Source organism: Amblyomma maculatum, chromosome 11 (assembly GCF_055883805.1).
Source record: "Amblyomma maculatum isolate TAMU_Amacu chromosome 11, ASM5588380v1, whole genome shotgun sequence".
Taxonomy (NCBI): Eukaryota; Metazoa; Arthropoda; class Arachnida; order Ixodida; family Ixodidae; genus Amblyomma; species Amblyomma maculatum.
The window spans coordinates 162076900-162098040 of NC_139354.1; the positions used below are offsets into that span (position 1 = coordinate 162076900).

The 21141-nt window shown below is 45.3% G+C and overlaps 1 protein-coding gene across 1 annotated transcript; it reads right to left on the reverse strand.

Annotated features, from left to right (window-relative positions):
- Positions 1-13733: 13733 nt before the first annotated feature.
- LOC146175326 (uncharacterized) lies at positions 13734-18451 on the reverse strand. The gene has a single exon (XM_084584745.1). The coding sequence runs from the start codon at positions 18263-18265 to the stop codon at positions 17051-17053; it is 1215 nt and encodes a 404-aa protein (XP_084440871.1). The 5' UTR covers positions 18266-18451; the 3' UTR covers positions 13734-17050.
- Positions 18452-21141: the final 2690 nt, after the last annotated feature.

Sequence of the window (21141 nt, forward strand, 5' to 3'; positions counted from 1 at the left end):
CACTTACACATCAAGTCTAATGTCATGCAGAAATCTGACAAGTGAAGGGTGGGGACCAGGGAGAAGGATGTATGAGTGGCAAATGCGAAGCATTGACTTTCACAGAGGTGCTCGTAACCCAATAATCACGACAGCAACACATGAAAGAGGCATGCAGAAAATGGACGTGGCCATTATTAGTCGAACCCGGATATATCGAACTCGAAGGGGATCGCAAAATAGTTTGATATATCGATAATTCGATATACAAAAATCGCCTTGTGACGGCCCTTACGATGCGAAAAAACGATACTGTATTTGTTGCATAATCAACCCACTCGCATAATGAACCCACCCTCCACTTTTGCACCCGAGAATTTGAAAAAAAAAAAAAAGTGTTAAGGCCAGCTCGCTCACACGCAAGCGATTGAGCGATCTCAGCGACGAGCGGCAGCAACAGAACGAAAAACTTCAAACTTGTTGGAACTGCGTCCCTCTGGCTGCTCGAGCCACCGCGATAGCTCAAAACAAGCTTTCCGCGTCGCCGCGGCAGAAATCGCGAGCGTTTTCACTTGCATGTCCATGGCGCGCATCACTCCGTTTCGGTCGTCTCATCCACAGCTCATTTCTTGGCAGCGTGCCAAGATGCTGCGCATCGATAACGTCGGGGCGCGTTTATCTTTTGATAGCTCCTGCGGTGGCGGGGAGCAAACTTGGCAGAGTGCCCGTGATGGCTTGATTGCACAAGCCTGGTTCGATTTATTACGCCTCATGATCGCAGCAGCTGACACGTGCTTTCGTTGATTCATACATGCAAGGATAAACGACTCCCGGAAAAAAAAAAAAAAAGCAAAGAGACACCTGCCGCTTCTTAACGTCCGAACAGCACTACGATGAGAAAGGATGAGTCGCAAAAAAAAACAAAAAAAAAACAGAGAGCTGCCGCTTTTTAACGTCCGCAGGCGCCATAGCCACGTCAGCCGCCGCCACGTGCAGAGGGTTCGCAACAAACGCTGCAGAAAACATCCGACGCCTGTCTGAAAACGGGCTGATGGCTTGGCGCATGCGTAGCGCGTGCTGAAGGAGAGAGATAGCTCGGCAAAAGGATGGGCACACCCACGCACATGGCTTGCAAACGCGCGCGAAACGATAATTGCAGATGGGCGCCTTTGGGGAATGGGCACGGCGCTGCCCAGAACAGCCGTCGCCGTCCCCTCTCATTCCTTCCGCACATGGCTTGAAAACGTCACGAGGTAAACGGCCAAGGGTGATGCGATCGTCTTTGGGGAAGGCACATTTTCCAGTGCGTGGTACAGAGTTCGATATATCGAACGACCGTGAAATTAAGTTCGATATATGATGCGGCTTTCCTATACTTTTACATGGGACTTTCAAGGGGATATTCCGTGAGTTCGATATAACCAAAATTTGATACATCCGGGTTCGATATAACCGGGTTCGACTGTATCACCATAGAACTCTTCTGTACAGAAACCAATTTCTGCCTACAAAACAGGTTTGGCCGCTATAGTGTGAAGGAGGCTTCACTGTGCACAGAAGCTGACTTCCAGAGTTTTGCAAAGGGTCCATAGCAAACTTGATGCCCCAAATGTGGGCAAGTGGTTGTGGTTTGGTTTGCGAGGTTTAACGTCCCAAAGCGACTCATGCTGTGAGAGACGCCGTAGTGGAGGACTCCCGAAATTCGACCCTCTGGGGTTCTTCAACGTGCACTGACATCGCACAGCACCTGGGCGCCTTGCTTATCGCCTCCATTGAAAAGGGGCCGCCGAGGCCGAGATTCGATCCCGTGCCACCCTGGCGGGGTGGAACGTGGGCAAGTGGTTGGAGATGTGGGCACTCGGCCCGAATGGCAAAACCACTGCCACCCACTGTGGGGAGAACTCCTGCCATTCTGCTATTGATGGAACAGTGGTACGAGTAGCTGAAATCCCTGGCTGCACATTACAACTTATCCATTTTCCACAATTTCAATGATGGCCGCCTTATCTCTCATGCTGCCCTATGCACTCAAAGCTAGTCTATCAGCTGTAGTGTCCTTTAATTCACCACTGCAATTACTCTCAGCTGCAAGGCATACCACGACACTGAAATGTACTAAATAAATGCATTTAACTAATTTAGCGCAGTACACTGATCCAATGAACTTAAAAGAAAAATGAGAAGACTTCTCACCACTGTCCTGTTTTTGCCTAACTTAAGGGGAGAGACGGCTTCTGTAAGAAAAAAAATTGCGAAAATTGCGTCTTTCACGCAATTTTGTTCCTTTGTTTTCCACTTCGGTGGGCTCGCTCATGGTCACCAACCGAGATATCGGAATGGCCTGAATCGCGATCTTTCGAACAACACCAGGATTATGCCCGCGGATGCATATTTCTCGAACTGCGGGAGATCGAAATTCGGCGCGATTTGACCTCAGTTTAAAGGGCCACACGCACAGATTCTAGTCTTTGGAACGCTGTAGTGCGCAAATTAGGCGATATTTTTCAACAAAACTTCGGAGATAGCTGCGGAAAAATCTCAGAATCGCGAAAACGAGAATAGAAAATCCGATTTTCAGACCGATTTCCGGCTGCAAAGACCTGGGTCCCCCATTAAATCTCTTGACTATTAATAGAAACGCTCATGAAATTAGGATAAACATTTCAAAAATGTATGAGTGATATGTCACTGCCCTGCTGTCGAGACTACACACTCGTCTGCCGGACAAAGTGTAGTGCGGTGTAGTGAGTTCGCCAAACTCACTTCACGCCAACTTTGTTCGGCAGCGAGTGTCATTAAAGTTCATCGTGTGACACGATGCGAATGACACTAAATGCGAGTGCACTCGTTGAAAGTGACACTAAACTTGCTCGTCTGACCGGGGTATAAGTCTTTCTAAGTAACCATGAGCCATTTATGAGCTTTTATTTTTTTTTACTTTTCTCACTATTATTCTAGTGAACAATAGGGGGCTAATTAATTGCACTCTGAGAGCTAATTGCCCTATCAAAAAAGTAATCACATTTTTGAAATCAGCATGAGAAATTAGTTAAGGATATGCGAATTCATCGAGTTTGCTAGAAAAACAATTTCTCCAGAAGGGTCTCCCTTCTTAATAGTGAATACCGCATGGCCTACTCTGAATCTGCAACAGATAAGTTCAACAAATGGATACATTCGAAATCCTCAATAAAGACAGCCCTTAAAAACGAAATGCTCACAGCAACTAAGAAATCCGGCGTCCCTGGTGAATGTCCATAGAGTTCAATGCATTTATTTGCCCCTGTGAACTGCAAACATCTTTAAAGGCAAGGCCACACCGAAAAAAGTTTTGAAGTAGTTATCTGCGACATTTTATCTGGGGATTCCTTATTTTCATTGGTGACATAAAAAAAGAATGTACAAAAAAAATGGCATCAAAACCTAAAAAATGGCAACCTGGCAAGCCAGACAGTGACCTACAGTGGAGAAGAAATTGCCTGTAAATTACTTGGCAAAAGTTGATGCCAAGTGGTCGTCCGTGATGCAGTGGGAGCTCCTGTTCGCTTCCTCATTTGCACCGAGCACGAAATACCGCCAAAGTCATCCCCTCCACAGAAGTATAATACTGCAAGGCAAGAAGCCCACAGGTGTCAGACGTGCATGCAAACCGCCCCAGTGAAGTCTGCACTACGCAGCCACAACAAGGACACCACAAGTTCTGAAATGGACAACCTCCTGTTATGGCACATATACATTTAGAATACCACAGTTTGCAGCATCTTGATTTGGTCAAACAACCTTAGAGTGCCAAACACAGCAAATAATACTTCAGAGCTGCTCCACAACATAGGATTGGTTTATGGGGTTTAGCCCCCCAGGCGGGCTATGAAAGATGCTGTAGTGGACTACTCCGGAAATTTCGGCCACCTGGGATTCTTTAAAGTGCACTGACATCACACAGTGGTAGGGCTGTTGCTTTTTGTTTCCATCAATAAGCGGCCACTGCAACTGCGATTTATCTCGCATCCTTGGGCACAGCAGTAGAGTGCCCTAACCACTCACAAAAGGGCAGGGTGTTCTGCAACATAGATTCTTGTAGAAATGTACAGTAGATTATGTTCATGACATTATCAGGGTGTCTGGCAAACCACTACTTTCAAAATCACTGAATTTTCCAGGTTTTCCCCTGATTATTTCAATTCGATTTCCCTGACTAGTGAAGAGGTTCAAATATGTAGCTGCTGATGATAATGAGCCTATTTGAGTAATTCACAACAAAAAGCTATTTATTAATCATAGTCTGCAGTTTACAATAGTGAAAAGACTGGCATTAGTGTTAAGGACCGTTAAGAACGTCAAAAGTTTACTGAAAAATAAAAGCCCACTGATGGCAGCTTCAGAACACGCGAGCCGCCCGCCCTCGCGAACCAAGCCGAACCAATCCAATATGGCTGCGCGCACGCACGCTCTTGGCTAGCTTGGCAGCCTAGCTCGCCGATTGCTTTCGCGCTGCCCACTGCCGGCACGGTTATTCCTGCTTTTTGTCACATACTACTCTCAGGCAGGATATTTTATTGAGTACCCAACCCCCTTTGCCTAATGGTTCTTGAATTGTGGCAGCTCAGCCATGCGTGTCAAAGTAATATATCGGGCCCCGCCTTGTGGCGCGACCGCCGTGGTGGCACCACCACCTTAAAATGAAAATGCACTGCAGAATATATCATGCCAATTTCCCTAACTTCGCAAAATTTTTTGGTGGTTTCCCTGACATTTCATTGATATTTCCCAGCGCATAAAATTTCCCTGATCATTCCTGGTTGCTAGACACACTGATTATGATGCTTATGATATTGTACATATATTATGATTATTTTGATTGTTCATGAACGTAAGATATATGGTTTTGATGTGTGGCCAAAATCATGAAGCAGAAATACACCATATTTTAAAGTCTTAAACACACGTAGAAGAACTGGGTGGACTTCTTGTAAACTAAATTTTTTCTGCCCTGTCCTCACAAAGTGTGGATGCTGGAAAAACTGCACTGCAAGCCTTAAGTGGGAAATCAAAATGGCCCAGCCATACCAAACCACAGGACCGTGACGCTGAAACAAATAAAATTGCCTGCACCTGCTAGTCCTGAAAAACAACCCCAATAAAGAGGCCTCTCAACGCTTAAACAGAAAAGATCAGACTTGAAGGAGGCTTTATGGATGCCATTCCAGATCCCATACACAATGCAAGAGGTTTTAAAGGGCCCCTGAAATCCTAATTGAGTTAAAATTCTCATAAAGAAGTCTATAGAGGTGGTCTTTGTGAATAGTCAAGCCAAATTTGAAAGCTTTACATGGAGCCGATAATTTACACCTAATTTTTAAAATGTGCTCTGATTTGGGCGACACATCACCGCGTGCAAACCTCCCTACTGACGTCAGTGGGGCAGATGACAGCACCCACTCACTGGATGCTCCCAAGCTACGCGGCCAGGATAGGGCGTGGTGGGGCGCTGTCTCGACTTTTTTCCTGCACACCAGTGTGGGATGAGTTCAGGGGGGAGAGGAGGAGCATCACTTCGATCGCCCATGATTGATGCTGTTGAAGCTACACTTCGCTTCACAAGATGTTTGCAGCACTGCGAAAGGCAGAGGCACCCCGGTCCTATCAGGATTACGCGCACAATAGGAAATTGTGCTCCTATGCCCCTCTCGCCTCCCAAATTGGTGGGGTTGACAGTAGGAGCACAATTCTCTATTGCAGTAGGCCAGGGTGAGATGCACTTAGGAGCACAATTGCAAGGACTCTTCTGCCTTTCGCAGTGCTGTAGATATCTTGCGAGATTAAGCATAGCCAAAAATTCTTTCAATGCGGAGAGAATAGAGGGGATACCTATGGCTGGTGCACATTTTACTATTTCAGTAAAAAGCTTTTCATGTACCCTTTAAGTGTCCTTGATCAGTGAAAGAAACTGTTTTGCATCTGCCTCATGTATCAAAGCACAAATGTAATGAATGTGGTGCACATTTAATTACTGCTCTAGTGATGGCTGCATCAATAAAAGCCTAGCATACATATAAACTGCACTTTATTATGACAAACAGCATTTTAATTAATTTATTATTTGTAAGGAAGAAGATGATACAGTGCAGACACTAAAGACTAAGACGCAGATCAGCTGTACACCCCTGCGGTAACAGGGCCCCCTAATGGGGCAAATAACAAAATTTAGGCACTGCTCAGGCTGGCAGATCCAAGTCACACTCGAGCACCATGCTAGCATCCATACATACCATACTCAAAGCTATCTCGTGAAGCAAATGCAAAATGCCACTGCAAGGCCTATTTTCCCAGTGTCTGAGCTGATGGCAGTTTTTAAGTCACACAGTGTGCAGCTAGTCAAGTTAAGCATAGCAGGCTTTGCACTGCTATGCTTTTCTGTAACTCACATAAGGCATGAATAGCAAACTTTGATATGTAGACAGAGTTAGCTGAAGCAGCATTCGCATGAGCTTGATAACATGAAAAACCCGCAAAGAATTACCAACACAAGGAGTCGGGTCAATATGCAACAAGAGGCAAAATGAGACAACAAAGGCAAAAAGAGACAGTCATCAAGCACACTGGGCGGAAAATATGACAGCAGCGAAAGCACGCACTAAGTAACATGACATAAGTGGACACCCAATCACTGCTAATGACTTCAGGTCAAAATACAAAAATGATGAAGTCTGTTAACATTCCCTTATATCACATGAGCTCCAATACCTGAGGAAAAATCATTTTCTAGTTTCACAGGCCTAGACATGAGGAACATCAAGGGTTTCATACCGACGAATAGCATTTTTTTTTTTTCTGCATCGCCCCATAAATAGAACCTACAAATCTGCAGCACTGCATGCTTTAAACAGTCCCGATGAAAAGCATTGCTCTAGGTTATGAACCTGTGAAAAGTCAAGTAAATATTAGGCAGCAGTGCCGCCTACACACACGTGCTGCCGTTATTTGGTAGCACAGATTCGTTAAGAGACAGCAGACAGCTAGGATGACCAGTCAAAAACTAACAGACAAACATGGCGGTGGCTACTCACAATCACAAACAAAGCGTGGGAAAGCCCTGGCGTGCAAAGCCAGATGGTTAAACGAATGAGACGTGCCATGACGAACAGTGGACGCATGCGATACGCCAAGGAGTGGGCACGGCGAAAGCGCTGCGAGCAAGGTGCTCAAAATGCTTAGTCTTTTTCTGGCACAGGTCTTGCTGCTGTCAAGTGCACATGCACCATCACAGACTATCGCTGAGCTTCAAGTCACAAGTGAAGAATTGGTCATCAAAGATAGAACATACGGCAGCACCGTCATCGTTGGGACGCCACAGGTGCTTGGATATCTGACGCCATCGACCGTGACGTCATCGTTCCTCTGCCCTATAAATTCGGCACCACACCCGTCCATCTTCAGTGGGCACGGCGAAAGCGCTGCGAGCAAGGTGCTCAAAACGCTTAGTCTTTTTCTGGCACAGGTTAGTTATGTTTGCACCATACGAACTGACGATAGGTTTCTTGTTCTCTTGCCGTGCCCACGTACATGTTTAAACTCTGCATATAACTGCTATTGCTCTTGTATGCTGCTTATTTGTGGTGATATTCAGATGAATCCAGGCCCCAACAGTTGAAGAAATGTTCCAGACACTCATTGAGGGGCAGAAAGACATTAGGTCTCGTCTAGAGGCAACAGAAAGGGCACTGGGCAACTTTGGGGATCGCCTAAATAACATAGAGACAATTATACAAGAGCTGCAGATGAAAACATATGAAATTGAAAGCATAAGCATAGCCTTAAGTGGTGTGCAGGATGCGATTACAAGGCATCAAACGAGGCTTGAAGATTTAGAAGATAGAAGCCGGAGGTCAAATTTAATCGTTTTTGGCATACAAGAAGATCCTACCGAATCTGAGTCGGATTTGCACAAAAAAGTTATCGATGATCTGTTTTCTGCTAAACTGGGAGTGCAGTGTTCATCTGTAGCTCGAATTCATAGAATGGGCAAAAATTCTTCAAATCGCCCTGTCATAATGTACTTTCAGGACTACAGGGAGAAACAAGCAGTCTGGAGCAATGTTTCTAAACTAAAGGGAAATAAAATAAGAATCGATAATGACTACTGCGCGGAAACGTAGTGCAAACGCCAGCATCTTTGGCAAAGTGCAAAACTTGAAAAGAAGGCCGGAAGAAAGGTTTCCTTGGTTTATGACAAGCTCAAGATTGATGGGCGGTATTATGAATGGGATGCTGTTTTAAACTCTAGAAGATTGATAGAGCGAGGCACCACATCTTCATCGGAAAGTTAACGGCCAGAAACGTCCGAAGTGCGGTTAGTTTCTCTTAATGCAAGAAGCATTGTGAACAAAACAGATAAACTCGAGGAATGCTTGCTCTCTTTGGATCCGCACGTGTGTGTCATAACTGAAACCTGGCTACACGATCAAATCAATGAGGAAGACATCGTCCCGCCAGGTTATCGGTTATATCGGCGAGACAGAGGATCTAGAGGGGGTGGTGTTGCTGTTGTTGTTAAATCCTGTGTCGATGTCGACGTCGAAAGCCAGATTGCTGAACATGAGAGCCTTTTTTTGAAAATCAAAGTGAAGGATGCTACATTTCATTTGTGTGCAGTCTATCGCGCTCCGGATGCAGACGAAAGCTTCTTGAATAAACTGTATGATCGATTGTTGTTGTTACGAAACAAAAATGTGATTGTAACTGGTGACTTTAGTTTGCCTTTATTAAATTGGAGCAAGCTCTCTTTTGGATTATCTCATACAAGTCATAATGAGTCATAATAAGTCATAATATCTCATAATGTCATATTATACAGGACATTATGATTGCTCTTGGTCTTGATCAAATAGTGACTGAATGTACCCGCGAAAGATCAATTCTTGACCTTCTGTTCATTAGTGAATTGTTTAGAGAAGAAACTTAAAATTGAACCCGGCATATCTGACCATAAGTTAATTTTTTTTTCCTGGAAGGTTGAAAACGGAAAAACACGTGTGTTGAATGTCTCTACAGTTAAGGAATACAGCAGAGCTGACGATGTTGCCATTATTGATTATATTGATGAAAATCTTGGGATTATCAGTGTCAGTGATGATGTTGAAAGCTCCTGGCAATGGTTCGCTAATGTGCTTAGGCATTGTATTCAAAACTTCGTTCCAGACAGAAAAATATTTAAAAAGCGGAAACATCCGTGGATTACTCGTGAAATTATACACATTAAACGCCGACTGAAGAGATGTCGTAAGAAGCACGGGGCGTCAACGCCAGTGTTTAACAAAATCAAACAAGACCTATTATCAAAAGTGAGTAGCGCCAGGACTAAGTATTTTTCGCACACTTTAGCAGAGTTTCTAAAGACCGATCCACAGAAATTTTGGCGGCACTTGAGTAAACCCAAAGATGAACTTAACAAATTAAAAGTAAGCGACACGATTATTACGGATGCTGCGGAAATGCTGAGAATTTAACCAGTTTTTTTTATGGCGTGTTTTCAGAATTAGATGAATATGAAACAAAAGCAACGGCTTCACCAGAGAATGGCATTGAAATAACTCGTGAGGGTGTCCTGGACATGCTCTTGAAACTGGACACTAAAAAAACCGCTGGACCCGATGGTCTTCCGAATGTATTTTTGAGGCGATATGCTGAACAAATAACAGGTTTTCTCACAGACATCTTTAAACTGTCATTAGCAAATGGAGAAATTCCTGCAGATTGGAAAATAGCTTGTGTGGTTCCTGTATATAAAAAAGGTGATCGACTGTCAGTTTCAAATTATCGACCTGTTTCCATAACAAGCAGTTGCTGTAAAATGTTGGAGCATATTATTGCTGGCTACCTGCGAAAGTTCCTGAGTGATCATAATCTCTTGTCTGATAATCAGCACGGGTTTAGGCAGGGGTTATCCACAGTTACCCAGACTGTTCTATCTGTGCACGAATTTGCGCGTGTGCTTGATATGTCCGGGCTAACAGATGTGGTTTTCTTTGACTTCAGCAAGGCGTTCGATAAGGTGCCACATGGAAAACTTCTGTATAAGATGGAATGTATGGGTGTGCCTTTTTTTATCATCCGATGGATTGAAGCCTATCTTAGAGACAGACGTCAATATGTAGAAATATAATAAGACCCCTTCTAGCGTCCTCAGTGTTCAATCAGGAGTACCGCAGGGAAGTGTGCTTGGGCCATTGTTGTTCTTAATATATGTATATGATTTAATTAGTGTTGTACCTACCGATGTATCTGTAAAGTTATTCGCAGACGACTGCATTGTGTTTAAACAAATTTCATCCGGAAATGACCACAGCTCTGTACAAAAAGCAATTTTCGCCATTGATCAGTGGTGTCTTAAATGGGCTATGGAACTTAATACTGAAAAAACTGTTCTCTTAAGAATAACAAAAAAAAAATCTCCCATTTTGCTTCCTTACTTTCTTCACGGCAGCACGATTTTGGAAGTTGAAAAATATAAATATTTAGGTGTAACTCTTGACAATAGGTTAAAATGGACAGCACATATTACTAATATTTCTACAGCTGCATTACGAAAGCTTTGGGTTTTACAAAGAAAGCTAAAAACTGCCCCGGCACATATAAAAAAACTAGCTTATGAAACTTGCATACGGTCTTCCCTTGAATACGCTTCAGTAGTTTGGGACCCATACACGAAAAAAGATTCAATGCTTCTTGAAAAAGTCAACAGGAAAGCTGTTAGGTTTATATTCGGAAAATATAGAAGGGAGGACTCCCCTACACAGTTAATGAATTTACATAACATTCATACACTGGAAACCCGCAGAAAGATTGCCCGATTGACATTCCTCTTTAACAGTTTAACAGGAAAAATAAACTCAAGCTTGCAGAATGCCTTAAGCGCCCACTAGTAAGAAGGACTCGCGGTGTTAATGAGCATTCACTTACTCCCATTTTTAACAAAACTAATAGTTTTAAATTCAGTTTCTTCCCTAGAACAGTGGAAGATTGGAATTCGTTGCCAGCATCTGTTTTATCCTCACATAATTTTTCTGATGCATTACAACGTCTTTATACCTGCTAATATTGTTTTATGTATATTTTGTATTTTTTGTGCTGCTAATATTGTATAATTTTATTCTTTTCATTATGTACCAATGTGAATTCACTCCTGCTTGGGCCAAGCAATGGACTGCAGTATTTTCAAATAAATAAATAAAGATATCTGCGCCACATTACTGGCCACGCACTTTCAACCCCGCAACATGCCATGCTTTCCAGCCGATTATTCACCTGTCATGCGGATGTCGCTCTGCACGGTGTACAGATACGCGCATGATGCGTGCCTTGCGGACAACTGGCATGCGGCTTAAGCGAAATGACAAGCTTCCGTATAGCTTCGGGTCACTCAGGCGAAGTCTCATTGTTTTAAGAGCCCCAAACTTTTCCAATTACAAAAACAAGAACGTGCAACTTACCTAACAAAACAATCCCGCCAAACGGCCACGCCGCCCAGCGTCCCGCCATCTCTTCGCTTTGACTAATGCACGTGGACTAAGGAAACAGGGCAGTAGCAGCAGTAGTATAGTGCCTAGAATATACTGGCTAGTGTGACGAGCGCCCGCGCTTCCCTATGGGCGAGGATGGCGCTATTTGCAATGAAAGCCAATCGTTAGCGGCAGAGGGCGCTGCTTGCCACCTGAGCAGACGACGCAGTTTTTTCTCTTCAGAATACGGCAATCTGTTGGTGTTGTGCGTGCGTGTTAAACCTGCTTCTGCGCGTCTTTTGCTTTCACGAAGGTGCAGTAGTTTATTTACGGTGTAGGTGTTTGCTCATGCGAGTCGTTCCGCACTTCTACCTGCTCGGCGACGATTGCATCGGTATTTTTTTTTCTCGTTTTGTGCGCGCGTTCTGTGCTCGCCTGTATCCCTTCTTTTTTTACTGCGTCGCCAGTGGTGAAGCGCGGTTCCCGATTGTTGTTTCCCAAGTGCCTCTCACTAGACTGCAGAGAAAAATGCCGAAGAGAAAGCGGTGGTGCACAGAGAAGACTTGCTTTTTTGGCAAACGGGGCTACCGCTAGAACAAGGAGCGTACCTGCGCTATCTGATGCTACGTAAGTACGCATTCTGTACAATGGAAACGAAGCATCGATAGAAATGACGGAAGGTAAACGGCAACTGCTTTTGTTGGCGAGAAACATTTTTAGAGCATGCAGTTATATTCACAAGGATGCAAACCTGGGCGAGTCGGTAACGGTGCTCCATGGCAGTGTGTAGCACAGAGTGTACACAGGCGCTACAGACAGCACCTGTGTTCTGTACCTTTTCTGTGTCCCTCGATTGTCCTTTTGCGCTACACATATGTCATATGGATGCAGTTATATATTAGGCGCATGTTTCACCGTAAGCGCGGCATTACCAACGAGCTTCATCGCGATTAACCGGCCGCGTCTCGTGCATAAACTTCGTCAGCTTCTTCATTCAAAAGATGGTGACTTCGGCAAAACCTGGTGCAATCGCAGGCCGCGATGTACCTTAATTAGCTGCTGTAAGTAAAGGTTCCTCGTTTGTGTTCTGCTGTTTTTTTTATTTTTTTTATTCAAATACCTCTCGGGCTCCGATTGGAGTATTAAGTGAGTGGGGTTACATAACTGGGGTGCGAAACAGAAGCATGTAGAAGATGGTTATTTGAACATCGTTATTTTCAAAACGTTAACATTATACCCTCCACACCTTGTGCCCAAGACGGCACCAAAAAGGAAGGAAAGAAATATATGCGAGCAGCAACCAGCTCGTAAACGCCATAAGCGGGACGCAGGGACTGGACCCGGCGATTCGGGCTCGGAAATCAACGAGGGCTCCTGTTTTCTCGAAGCTGGCTTTCAAGACTGCAACGACTCCTCCGGCTCCAGTGAAGCGGGCATTGTGGGTGAACACAGTGGCAGCCAGGCTACACTGCAGACACCTAACCAAGGCCGTCATCCGTTTGAGGACATTCTCATTCCGGTTACATGGATGCGGATACCTTCCGTGGATGACAGCCTAGCTTATGCTTAAGACCCAATAACTTTGAAAAGATGAAGGTTGACCTTGCATTCCAACTTTTTCGAGATGAGGTTATTAAAGGACTTTTTTTGCACCGGCGGCATGTGGAGACTGTATACACTCGGGTGCAACCAACAGAAGACTTAGTCAAGCTAATCAATCGCCTGATACGAGTAATGACCTCCAGGATAACCAAGCGTGCACTTAAGCCGGGTAGCCCAGACATGCGTTTCTTGGAAGACTTTTTAGGATATCTGGACAAGTGGGAAGAACATGCCAGCATTGCCTTCCACTCGCAGTGTCACCTTTGATTAAACATGCTGCCATTAAACCGAATCTGTGTTTCGTGACTTGTATTCTTTGAGTTTGAATTCCTCCAAACGCGAAAGCTCTCATGTGCGTTTACCGGGTTAGCGTGTGGCTCCCGTACCGATTGAGCTTTCAAGTTCGAGCAGTCTGCACAAAGCAATTCGGTATTAACATTAGCACGTTAAAACGTTATATCAATCCTAAGCTCCTGAAAGAGCTTTAAAACGAAATATTAAACGTGAGCCAAAGCAACGCTCAGCTCCCTTTCCAGCTCTCAGCAGCGCGGCGCAATGTGCGCGAGAAACCGGCTCGCACGATGGATGGATGGATAAGGCTGAACCCTTTGAATCGGGCGGCGGCGCCACAGGCCGCCTAGCCGTGAATAGTAATATATAGTGTGGACCTATTTTTGCCTTCCTTTCAGCCACCAATCAGCTAACCTTCGTTTGGTTATTTCTACCCTTTTAAAGTCTATTTTCCCTTCATTATCCTTAAACCCCAATGCTTTGGCTAAATCTGGCCCATTGCCTTGAACTATAGGGCGGAGCCCTTTACAGGAAATTATTAAGTGTTCAGGCGTTTCCTCATCCTCCCCACACACCCTGCACAGCGTGTCTATCTCTTGGTACTTGACTCGGTACGTCTTAGTCCGCAATACTCCTGTCCTAGCCTCGAACAACAATGGGCTGCCCCTAGAATTATCGTAAATGTTTTCTTTGGCTATTTCCTGCTTGAACGTTCGGTACATTTCTAATGCTGATTTAGTCTCCATCCCTGTTTTCCACAGACCCCTCTCCGTTTCCTTAACCTTTTTCTTAATTGATAATTCCTGGCTGGTCCCCCTACTGCTGTCCAAATATTTGTTTGCCAATTTTCTTGTCCGCCTTCTCCATCTTGTGTCAACATTCCTCATGTAGAGGTAGCTGAAGACTTTCCTAGCCCACCGCTTTTCTCCCATTTTTCTCAATCGTTGCTCAAACGCTATCTTGCTGCCAGCTTCCCTGCTCTCAAAAGAAGACCATCCCAGGTCACCCTGCACACCTTGGTTTGGCGTATTCCCATGAGCTCCCAAAGCAAGCCTACCCACCCCGCGCTGTTTAATTTCCAACCGTGCTCGGACCTCTGATCTCATACACAGGACTGCGTTGGCAAAAGTCAGACTAGGAACCATCACCCCTTTCCAAATCCCTCGCACCACTTCATACCTATTGTAATTCCAAAGCGCCCTGTTTTTCATGACGGCTGCGTTTCTACTTCCCTTAGCTGCCACATATTTTTCATGCTCCGTTAGGTATTCAGCTCCAGTATTTATCCACACCCCAAGATACTTGTACTTATCCACTACTTCCAGCATGTCCTCCTGTATCCTATGTTCGCCGGTCTCATTATCATTAAAAATCATGACTGCCGATTTTTCCTTGCTAAACTGCAGACCTAACTTATCTCCCTCTGTACCGCAGATATCCATCAACTCCTGCAAATCTACCCTGTTGTCAGCCATCAGTACTATATCATCTGCATACATTAGTCCTGGTAATGACTGTGGGATAAATTCTCCTTGCTTGAATAAAGAAAGGTTGAAGCCGAGTCCACTCCCCTCTAGTTTAGCCTCTAATCCTTGCAGGTACAGCATGAACAACAAAGGTGACAGGGGACATCCTTGTCTAAGCCCCTTCTTTACCTCTACAGGCTTCGACACCTTTTTTTCCCATTTTATTAGCACTTGGTTATCCTTATAAATATCTTTTAAAAGATTAGTTACTCCGCTTTCCACACCTAACACATCCAGAATACTCCATAAGGCTTCTTGAAGTACACTGTCATAGGCTCCTTTGATATCTAGAAAAGCTAGCCATAGGGGTCTGTGTTCCTCTTCTGCTACCTCGATACACTGTGTCAATGAGAACAGATTGTCCTCTAACCTCCTTTGTTTCCGGAAGCCATTCTGCAGCTCTCCCAGCACCCCCTTGCTCTCTACCCATGCCTGCAGTCTGTCCTTTATAATCTGCATCACCACCCTGTAGACCACTGATGTTACTGTTATGGGACGGTAGTTGCCTATGTCAGCTTTGTCCCCCTTTCCCTTATATATCATGCTCATTCTACTTAGTCTCCATTCATCAGGAACTTTGCCATCCATTAACATTTTGCTCACCACCTCTCTTAACGTTTCCTTAGACTTTGGGCCCAACATCTTTAATAACCTAACAGGAATACCATCTGGGCCTGCTGATGTGCTACTTGGTACTCTCTTCTCAGCCCTTTCCCACTCTCTTTGTCCAATTGGAACAATTGCACTAACCGGTCTATCGTCCTCTACTAAGGCACCTACTACATATCTTTGTTCTTTAAACTTTTCTGACATCGTTAGTCGTATATGCTCTATTGCCTTTTCCGCTTCTAGCCGAATACCTTGATCTGTAACAATAGACCTCTGCTCTAGGCTAGTCTTATTACTCAGGGAATTCAAGTGTTGCCAGAATTTCTTAGCTGCATTTTTATTCCTTTTGTTTACTTCTGACAGCCACTGGGAACCTTGTCTTCTAATTTTCTCATTGATTAAGTAGGATGCCTCCCTTCTACATTTTATGTATTTATCCCATTTTCTCTCAACGTCTGCTTCTGGGTCTCCCCTATGTTTAGAATATCTGTGTTCCCTGGAGGCTTCCTGGCGTTTCTCTATGGCCTTCTTCACCTCCCCATCCCACCAGCTCTTTGGTTTTCGTCTTGTCCTTTTTTTCCTGACTCGCACCTTAGCCAACTCTAGCCCAAACAGTCCCATTAACTTTGTGTATGTCCACTCTGCTTTCTTATCCTTAGAGATTACTGCTTCAATTTGGGTGCTTGCTGTTTCTATTTGCTGCTCCGAGTAAAAGATCCCATCTGGCTGATCATCATGTTTCATTCCTGAATTAGTTTTTATTCCAAAACTCATCTTGATACGTTTATGATCACTGCCTAGACTCCTGGCACCATGTTCATCTATGTTCATGACCCTTAGCCTATCGTACATCCTGTGTGACATTATCGCATAATCTATTGTCGAATGCCGACTCCCTACCTCCCACGTTATGACCCCGTCACACTTCTCAGTACTGTTACAGACAACTAAGTCGTGTCTTTCACACATATCCAGCAGCATGGTACCTGTCGAGTCTGTGTATCCATCTATATCTTCTATATGAGCATTCATGTCCCCTACTATAATTATTTCGCATCCTTTTCCTAGCTCATTAATGTCACCTGCTATACATTCTACCATTTTTTTGTTTTCCTCTTTGGCAGTTGCTCCTGTCCACAGATATACAAAGCCAAGGAGTGTTTGCTCCCCTGCCACTTTTCCTTTTAGCCATAAATGTTCCTTACATTCCTGTTTGACTCTGCCAATTTGTACTTTTATGGATGAATGCCCCAATTCCCCCTCCCTTTCTGCTGCCCTCTGTTCTGTTGCAGTATTCCCATGCATAATCAGGGTTACAGGGTGGTTGCTCCATGTCCCGAAGATGCGTCTCCACAAATCCATAAACCATTAACTTCTCCTGCCTAAGCTGCTCTTCTATTTCCTCCCATTTTAGCCTATTCCTGCCTCCTTGCATGTTAATATACCCTATGTCTGAATTAATTTGGCTCTTGCGCTTATGCCTGTTGCTTCTCCTATGGCTTCTATGTTTCCCTAGTCTATGCTCGTCCTCTTGGTCGCCTTTGTTTAAACTGGTGGCTTCAGGGCCCTGGGCCCTCCTAAAAAAGCTGTTGCCTGGCGGCCTATCCTGCCTCCTACCCTCCTACCGGTGGCCCGGCTGTAGTGGATGCCTTCTCGTGCAAACGGGTGGAGGCCGGCCTCGTACACATCCCTGTTAACCTCCATTGTGGTGTACCCAAGTCGTCGGCTTAGGCTCCTAATGACCCGGTTGGCTTCGACTACTCTCCCCTCTGTTCTGCTGGACTGCCCTTCTACTTCCGGGATTGTGCATACAGTCACGTGTACTTTCTCAGAGGCCTCCTTTATGTTATTTATACCTACCTCTAACTGCCTCCCGAGATTCCGGCTCGTCCCCTTCAAGACATCATTGAGTCCAGCATGGATGATGACCAGGGTTTCTACATCCCTGTTGTTCCCTACCACCTCCTGGGCTTTGGTCATCGCTTCAACCATACCTTTCCCCGATTGGGCCTCCACCTTCAAACGCCTGTCACCCTTCACTGTTGCTAGGACAGCTTCCTCAAACCTTGCTACATTTGAGTCCCCCACCACCAGAACTCTCCTACGATCCAGCCTTTCATCTCCAGCTTGCGCTAACTGCCGCCCGGTTCGCTCTCGTTGGTTCTCCTGTCGTAGCGGCGTTTCACCTTTCTCGCGCGATTCCGGGCTTGTCGCTAGCCCTCCCGCCAACTGTTTTGCTACTTCGCTGTAGCATCGTGTAGCCGCCTCTTGCGACTTCACCGCCACCGGGTGATCTTCTCTGCCCGCCTCCTTTCCATCTCCGTCATCATGAGGGGTCTTAACGCTGGTCTCATCCACCCCCTGACTTTGCTCCGACCCGGGGTCTTTCGCTGTCACCTGACCTTCCAGCTCGGCTCGCTTTTGTTGTTCTTCCCTGAGCTGAGACCCTATCTCCTCTAGCTGGTCGGTCTTTGCCCCTTCCATCCTAACCAGCTCTACTGCCTGTGCCTCCAGCGCCATCCTTTTCTCCCTCTCAACCTTCAGGTCCCTTCCGAGCTCCTGAATCTTTACGGCCCATTCACCCGGGTCCAGCCTCACAATGGTCTCCTTAAACCTAACGCACAACTTGCACGAGAAACTAGTCTCCCCCGCGTCATCTAAGCTTTCAAAACCAGTTTCGTCCATGTAGCACCAGCGCCTGCACTCGTCACATTGCACCAGCTCCTCGCCCCCCATGTCTTCCTTAACTTTACGACCCATAGGCAGCCCGCCCACCTACCTAGGGGAAATCGGTTACCTCCGCTTTCCCTGGTCCTATGATTGAAATTTGTGCTTTAACGCATGCAGGAGAATACGCTTTCAAAGCTAAACAATAAATATAAAAGCGCACTTAGCTTCGGACGACGTCGCTGGCAAATTCCCTCGGAGTCCCCAGAAGTCTGCACGTGGTCCGGCGGCCCTCTCGCGCGACCCTCTCGCACCACAGCGCCGCTATGCGGCCGCCGGCGGCTTTCATTGCTGTCCGAGCCATCCCAGCCGGCGCGCTCGACACACTAGTCAGTATATTCTAGGCACTATAGCAGTAGAGGCTCTGCTGCACTAACTGGCCACTACGCGACGCCAGGAGATAATCACCGGTTTTTAGCGCTTTAACAACCATTTTTGTACAGTTGTACAGCTAACAACAAACAATTTTAGCTGTCTAGCAGAGCAGAAATAATAAAAATAACACTTAAAATGACTGCCACACGATGCTGAAAAATGTCCATCAGTTTTGGTTTTAAGGCGGGGAGGGAGGCGACATTCCGTCATTCCGTTTCCAGCCCAGATGAGAGCAGACGCGGACGTCATCGTCGCCGTCACGCGACGTCAGTTCCTTCGTTCTTGGTTGCCGTGGCAACAGCTACGCGTTCCAAAATGCATATGGCGTCACGCATGTTCGTCGTCTGCCTCGGACTGGAGGAATGGGGTTCATTTGGCGTCGGCGTGCCAGCAACAATGAACGACACGCACACGACGCACAACGCAGCAAACAGCGTGCTTGCAGCTGTTGATGGGTCTCACAAGGTGAGTATGTTATTAAAGCGTGTGCTTTTCGGCTCGAACCGAGTTTTTGTGTAAGCGAGATTTGAGAAATGCCAGTCTCTTACGCTGACAACATAAATACATGCGGAAATAACCAACTAGTGTGCGTTAGGACCTTTCTAAATCAATAACTCTGGTGGCAAACATTGTCCCGTTTCTGCGCAGGCCGCCGTCAAGGGGTCATTGCTCGATCGAGCGATTCACTAGACAGTCGATCGTAAAGTGTTGTATTAGAGTTAACCGTTTTTCGCGGCGTTGTAATCAAGGCTGCTGGTATATAATGCGGGATGAGCATACAATTTCGAGAAATGCACGAAACTTTGAGGCGCAGTTTTTTCAGCCTTTCGTGATGCGACTATGTGTGCAACGGAATACTGCTGCGACACTGGATCCTCATTTAATTCATATGTGCGATCCATATTGTGGATCAGCTGCAGTGCATTGTTGCACAGTGTTCTATGGAGAACGCGGAGCCGTTTACTGCAAGTAATGTCATTTAAAGACAGCGACTGGAAATGACACTGTGCCCTGTATTAATTGTACCGCTGCTTGGTAGTAGCACTGAAGTAACTATGTATAACGCAAAAAACATTACTACTATAGCAATTAATTTATTTCACCATATATATGATAGGAACTCCTGAGTAAAAATATTGTATAGAAATCAAAATGGTGCGTTCTAGATAATGACTGCATGTGTTGTGTGCATGTTAATTGGGCTAAATGATCGCTGTTCACTGGGGGACTCATGCTGGTTATAAGTTTCCGAAACGGTTTCTTGTACGGAAGCCCTCCAATGAATGCATTAATTCATCCTAAATTACAGTGTGCCTTGCTCAGAACAGCTGTTACAGTCCATGGGATGGTAATGGTGTCAGTGACAATTTGATCAGCCTGCTCAAGAAAATGGTGTGACACCAATGACAACAGTGACTCATTCTATTTTAGTGCTTTCAGGCATTGTACATCCCCCATTGTTCTGAACCCCAAGGCATGCTGGTAAGCCTGTTGCATAGGGTGCTCAGCTACTATAGGGCAGGGGATCTGGGTTTGATCTTGGCTGAATGCAGTGCGAACCTGTATGTATGATATCAGTGCACATGAAAGAACCTCAGTTGGTTGAAATTATTCGAAGCCCTTCACTGCGGCGTGTCCCTCATAGCTTGAGTCGCTATAGGGCAATAATTAAACCCCATAACAAGGCCAACTCGTTGCCAGCTTTATGGGTATCTCACCGGAAGTTCTACTGTGGACACCTTCAGTAGGGACATTCTGCATCCAGAGTACTACACCCAAACAGCAGAGCCTAACTTAAAAACTTTTGAAGAAAATACTCTTGAGAGGCCCCTATCAGAAAACAAGTCAGTAAAGCTTATGTACTGTGGAAATCCTACTATACATCGTCATTTTGCTAGCATGTTGGCACTCATGGGACAAGAATGCGCAGCTGTAGTTACAAGTTGTCAAATATTATATAACGTTGGTATTGATGCCGTAACATTTGATCAGGCAGGAAGGCAAGTGCAGCTATACATTGTGCCTCATCACATTTGTATACCATGGTGCCTTTTTGTTATATGGTGTACAGCTCCAGCAGTGCAGGCCAGAGCAAGTGGAAGCACACTGATCGAGTGTTTTATTCAGTCAGGTTTCACCGAAGGGGGCATTTTCGAAAAGGGTGCAAGTTAGAGAATTTGTGGGCCCTGCTCTGCCACACTATCAATGTGTGTGGCTGCTCAAGTTAGTGATGAAGCATACTGAACCAAGAGTGCAGGACAAATCACAAAGGTAGGAAGTCTGCTATCAACCAAGTACATATGTTTCTTGAGCATGATTAAATGCATGTGAAACGAGCAAAAACACAAATAAAACAAAATCAAGACCAAGAGCAAAACAGAAACCTGTCTTTTATGTATCAAGCTGGGCAATGTTCTGGTGAAAGAAAGGAATTGAAGGTTTGGTAATGCAAGATGCCCTTTGCATTGTCCTCAACGGTGACCTGCTTCAACAGTGTGATGTACGCTGAGGTACTACTTCAATCCATGGACATA

What these genes read in the sequence shown, in the direction of transcription:
- LOC146175326 (XM_084584745.1), bottom strand. Translation starts at nt 18,265, where the DNA reads ATGGGTCGTAAAGTTAAGGAAGACATGGGGGGCGAGGAGCTGGTGCAA.